At 44.3% G+C, this 5,396-nt stretch overlaps 1 protein-coding gene across 1 annotated transcript; it reads left to right on the forward strand.

Annotated features, from left to right (window-relative positions):
- The first annotated feature begins 1,276 nt into the window (after positions 1–1,276).
- LOC119368583 (putative receptor-like protein kinase At3g47110) lies at positions 1,277–4,508 on the forward strand. Its single transcript, XM_037633803.1, has 2 exons — positions 1,277–4,007; positions 4,088–4,508. The coding sequence occupies exons 1-2, from the start codon at positions 1,280–1,282 to the stop codon at positions 4,504–4,506; spliced, it is 3,147 nt and encodes a 1,048-aa protein (XP_037489700.1). The 5' UTR covers positions 1,277–1,279; the 3' UTR covers positions 4,507–4,508.
- Positions 4,509–5,396: the final 888 nt, after the last annotated feature.

Below are 5,396 nucleotides of genomic sequence, written 5' to 3' on the forward strand. Positions count from 1 at the left end.
ATTAGAGCTGCACGAATCGCGCGGAAACGGTCGGTCTTGATAACGACCTCGCGTGGCTGCATGTCCACTCATGATTTATCGCTCTACATTTTTTTTAACATCAACATGCAGCTGAAATGACAGTTACATCCTCAATCAAGAGAGGTACAATTAAATTTTGGAGGGTCATCCACCCAAAAATTATAATGATGTCTCTTCAATCCACGCGCCCACGATAGAGACAGCCCATGTCACTTCTTAGCAATTGGGAAATTCAAATTCTGTCAAAAATTGAAGAATACTCGCGCGGAACTACTGATAGCACGCACACAATTTTCATCCCTCGTAAGCAGCCACAGAGCTTCCAGGAAAACGGCAAATTCAGTGCAGCTGCTGAATACTGGTCAAGGTGAGCAAGCCAAAGTCAGACACATACTTGTTGAAGTCGCACAAAGGGAAGCAAGACTGGAAGATTAAACCGACTTGCAGTCAAAACCAACTTCTTCAAACGATCAAGTCTTGCCGGTATATTATATCCCCACATGGTAGCAGCCTTTGCTGACGGATGGTCGACGCCCTGGAAAACTCTGCATCAAGTTGGAGATTTTGATAATACCAATCTGTCAGCGACATTCTAATAGGAATAAGCCTTTGCTGACGAATGGAATGCTGTTAGCACATCACCTCTAACAGGAACAATCAAAGCTCAAATGACCAAGTAAAGCCATGGATAGTCAACTCCGAAGGACAAGCCGGGTGGGCGCCAGAATGCCGGTATGTGGATTCTCCATTCTACCCACTGGACTTGAAAGTTCAAACTGAGCAGCCAAACTCAGATACAAATCCTGTTGCTACAAAGGGACATAACATTACACTTACCAACTTACCATCCTATCATATTTACCTCCTGAAACAGGGTTACACTTACCGACTAAAACCATCCTATCACTATATTTGTCATGCTGCTGCTGATCGACATTCTCCTATTTGGCAGCCATGGCCAACGATCTGGAAAAGTCTGCAACTAAGTTTGGGATCTAGTCATTGCCCAAGATGTCAAACAGAGGATCAGTCTACATCATTTCTGTAAAATGAAAGCGAAGCAATATAAATAGTGATTTAGGCATTGTTGAAATATTATAAAAGCATCTGCAACACGAGTACACGACCATGACCAACCAAGCAAGTATACAATTTTTTTTTTTTGATAAAAAGGAAGCAACTATATATGGAACAGGCAAATGCTACTTGAGAACCAAACCAATCAAGCAAGAGGGACACAGCAATACGGGTCACTGCCATGAGCTTGCTATCATCACTTGTTGCTGTCCTGATGATCGCTCTTGTGAGCGCCGGCGATGAGGCCGCGTTGCTTGCTTTCAAAGCGCAGGTCAGCGACGGCGGATCGCTGGCATCCTGGAACAACAGTGTTGTCTACTGTAGCTGGGAAGGCGTGGCGTGCAGCCACCGGAGGAGGCCGGCGCGGGTGGTGGCGCTCAGATTGAACGGCACCGGCCTCACCGGATCGCTCTCCCCAGACCTTGGGAACCTCACGTTCCTGAGGACGCTCAACCTGAGCTTCAACCAGCTGAAAGGGGAGATCCCCGCGAGCCTCGGTCGCCTCCACCGCCTGCAGAAACTCTACTTGAACGACAACTCCTTCTCCGGCACAATCCCTGCGAACCTGAGCTCCTGTGTCGGCATGAAAATAATGGAACTTCATCACAACAAGCTTTGGGGGCGCATCCCGCCTGAGCTCGGCGAAAAACTCGTCTTCTTGACTGAAATCTCGCTCAGGGACAACAGCTTCACAGGGCCCATCCCGGCATCGCTGGCCAACATGTCCTATCTACAATTCCTGGATCTCTCCCATAACCAGCTCATGGGCTCAATCCCACCAGGGATAGGCAGCATGCAGAGCATGCAGACATTACTACTGTCCACAAACAACATCTCTGGTATGCTTCCACCTTCTCTCTACAACTTGTCTTCACTGGAATCTCTTTGGATCGGGCGCAATAGCCTATATGGAAGCATTCTGAATGATATCGGCCGCAAGTTTCCCAAGATGAAAGGTCTTGGCTTGAGTTATAATCACTTCACAGGAACCATTCCCTCCTCAATATCCAATCTATCTTCCCTCATAGATCTTTTCCTCGATAAGAACAGATTTAGTGGGTATGTGCCTCCCACTTTCGGAAGGCTAGGAGCTCTCCAATCTATGAACTTGGCTGGCAATAAGCTTGAAGCAAATGACAACAAGGGGTGGGAATTCATCACTTCTCTGGCAAACTGTAGCCAGCTAGAGAAACTGCAACTCGGAGGAGACTCTTTCGCAGGAAAACTACCTGGATCGATTGTGAACCTCTCTAGTACTCTCCAGGCCTTATACTTAATGGACAGTAGGGTCTCTGGAAGTATTCCTGCAGACATCGGCAATTTGGTTGGTCTTAACAGGCTTGCAATAGCAAATACATTCATATCTGGAGTGATTCCAGACAGCATTGGAAAGCTAGGAGACTTGGCTTTGCTAGCCTTGTACAACAATAGCTTGTCTGGCCTCATACCACCATCTCTAGGAAATCTTTCGCAGTTGAATACCCTTTATGCATACTATGGCAACTTGGAGGGACCAATTCCAGCAAGCCTGGGGGAGTTGAAAAAACTTTTTGTACTCGATCTGTCAACGAACTACAGGCTTAATGGTTCAATACCCAGAGAAATTTTGAAATTGCCGGGCCTTTCTTGGTACTTGGACTTGTCATATAATTCCCTTTCTGGACCCATTCCTAATGAAGTTGGTAGCTTGGCAAATCTTAACCAATTGATTCTATCAGGAAACCAGTTGTCTGGCAAAATACCCGACAGTATTGAGAATTGCATAGTGTTGGTATGGTTATTATTAGACAATAACTCGTTCGAAGGAAGCATACCTCAGTCACTGAAGAATATAAAGGGGCTCAGCAAACTGAACCTGACCATGAATAAGCTCTCTGGTAATATTCCTGAGGCCCTTGGCAGTATTGGAAATCTACAGGAACTGTACCTAGCACATAACAACTTTTCAGGATCAATCCCCGCAGTTCTAAAGAATTTGACATCACTGTACAAATTGGATGTATCCTGCAACAATCTGCAAGGCGAGGTGCCAGATGAAGGTGTTTTCAGAAACATCACTTACTTAGCAGTTGGTGGGAATATCAATTTGTGTGGTGGTACACCTCAACTTCACTTGGCTCCATGCCCCACAAACCGCTCAAGCAAGAACAGAAAAAAGATGCCAAAGCCTCTTGTAATTTCTCTAGCAATAGCTGGAGCAATCTTGCTGTCACTGTCAGTTATTCTTCTGGTTTGGATACTTTGCAAGAAGCTCATACCAAGCCAGAATACATTAGCAAAAAATTCAATTGCTGATGACCATTACAAGAGAATCCCCTATCATGCATTATTGAGAGGAACTAATGAATTTTCAGAAGTCAACCTGCTTGGGAGAGGAAGTTATGGTGTGGTTTATAAGTGCGTTTTGGAAACTGAAGAAAGAACATTGGCTGTCAAGGTGTTTAATCTTGGCCAGTCCAGGTATTCCAAGAGTTTTGAGGCTGAGTGTGAGGCCATGAGAAGGATACGACACCGTTGTCTTATTAAGATAATTACTTCTTGTTCGAGCGTCAACCACCAAGGTCAAGAGTTCAAGGCATTGGTTTTTGAGTTCATGCCCAATGGTAACTTGGATGGTTGGCTTCATCCAAAATCTCAAGAGCATACTATAAACAACACGCTCGGTCTTGCCCAGAGGCTTGATATTGCTGTCGATATTGTGGACGCAGTAGAATATCTGCACAACTACTGTCAACCATGTGTAATCCATTGCGATCTTAAGCCAAGCAACATTCTTCTTGCTGAAGACATGAGCGCACGAGTTGGAGACTTCGGCATATCAAGGATCCTTCAAGAAAATACAAATGAGGGGATGCAAACTTCATATAGCTCAACTGGAATTAGAGGTTCCATAGGCTATGTTGCTCCAGGTGACAAAAACTCTTCTAATTTTATATTTTACTTTTCACCGAATATGGAATGCTAACCAGAAAACTTTGCATAATTGCAGAGTACGGAGAAGGCTCTGCTGTCTCAACACCTGGTGATATTTATAGCCTTGGCATATTGCTGCTTGAGATGTTTACAGGAAGGAGCCCGACGGAAGGCACATTCAGAGATTCATTGGATCTGCATAAGTTTGTCGAGGATGCTCTTCCAGATAGAACCTTGGAGATAGCTGACCCAACGATGTGGCTGCACAGACAACAACATGATAACACCACAAGTATTAGAATCCAGGAGTGCTTGGTTTCAGTTTTCAGGCTTGGCATATCCTGCTCGAAACAACAGCCTCGAGACCGAGCACTGACGAGAGATGCAGCGGCAGAGATGCATGCAATCAGAGATGCATACCTCAAGTGTGGGGTCTCACTTACCAGCACAGGAGGAGACCCAAGGCAGCTGCAGCAGGAGAGTGTGCAATATTAGGAGTCCACTATCTAGTTATTAGGAAACAGGAATTGGATACCGAATGGTTTTGTCCCATGGAAGGTTTCCCTGCTATTTCCAAATCCGTTACGAGTTTGTTTTGTTATCCTTTCTTAGTACCAAGTTGTAACTGGGCTATATGTAGTCTCTACTAGTAGATCAATAAGACATGCAAGAATAATTCCAATATCTCCTCCCCTGCTATCTGCGCCTTGCACCCCCTCTCTCCCCTCTAGACAGCCATGGGTAAACGAGGAGGCCAGCCTCACCCCCTACCAGCCATGATCATAACCTGCGCTGCTACCCTAAACCGTTCCCCCCACCTTTACGCCCCACAGCCCATGACAATAGGGGAGCATGGAGCAGAAAGAGAGGCCTCAACTAGAGAAATTCAGAACAACACTGAATAAACAAGCAGGTACAAAGACATAATCCTGCATAAAAAGATATGTATTGTTTCAGTTAGTAGTTTCTCTAATAGCTATGTTGCTTTACAACTATATCAAGTAAATGCAGAACCATGGTGTTCTGCAATAATAGCACTACAACAAGTTGTAGAGTTTCAGAAATCAAGCAGTGTAATTGTTTTTCCATTCTGATTAACTCTACATGGTTTCAGAAATCAAGCAATGTAATTGTTTTTCCATTCTCAAAACTCTACACGTGCAGGCAACATTACTTCATGCTTCAGGCCAATAGATCTGGAGTTCTAGAGAGCTTCCGAAGTTCTTTCTTTCTTTTTCTTATTCTTCTTTTTTCTAAGAAAACGAACCCATTATTTGTTTATATTACCAAAATAAAGTGCATCTGATCAGATCGAGAACAGTAAAATAAACTGACATATATTAGATATATTTGTGAACAAGCTTGCTTCCTTCATTAATTAGTAG

Source organism: Triticum dicoccoides, chromosome 2B (assembly GCF_002162155.2).
Source record: "Triticum dicoccoides isolate Atlit2015 ecotype Zavitan chromosome 2B, WEW_v2.0, whole genome shotgun sequence".
Taxonomy (NCBI): Eukaryota; Viridiplantae; Streptophyta; class Magnoliopsida; order Poales; family Poaceae; genus Triticum; species Triticum dicoccoides.

Bases quoted from the DNA above. Each gene is read 5' to 3' on its own strand.
- LOC119368583 (XM_037633803.1), top strand. From the start codon at position 1,280: ATGAGCTTGCTATCATCACTTGTTGCTGTCCTGATGATCGCTCTTGTG. The intron at 4,008-4,087 runs GTGACAAAAACT...GCATAATTGCAG, and splicing joins CATAGGCTATGTTGCTCCAG to AGTACGGAGAAGGCTCTGCT.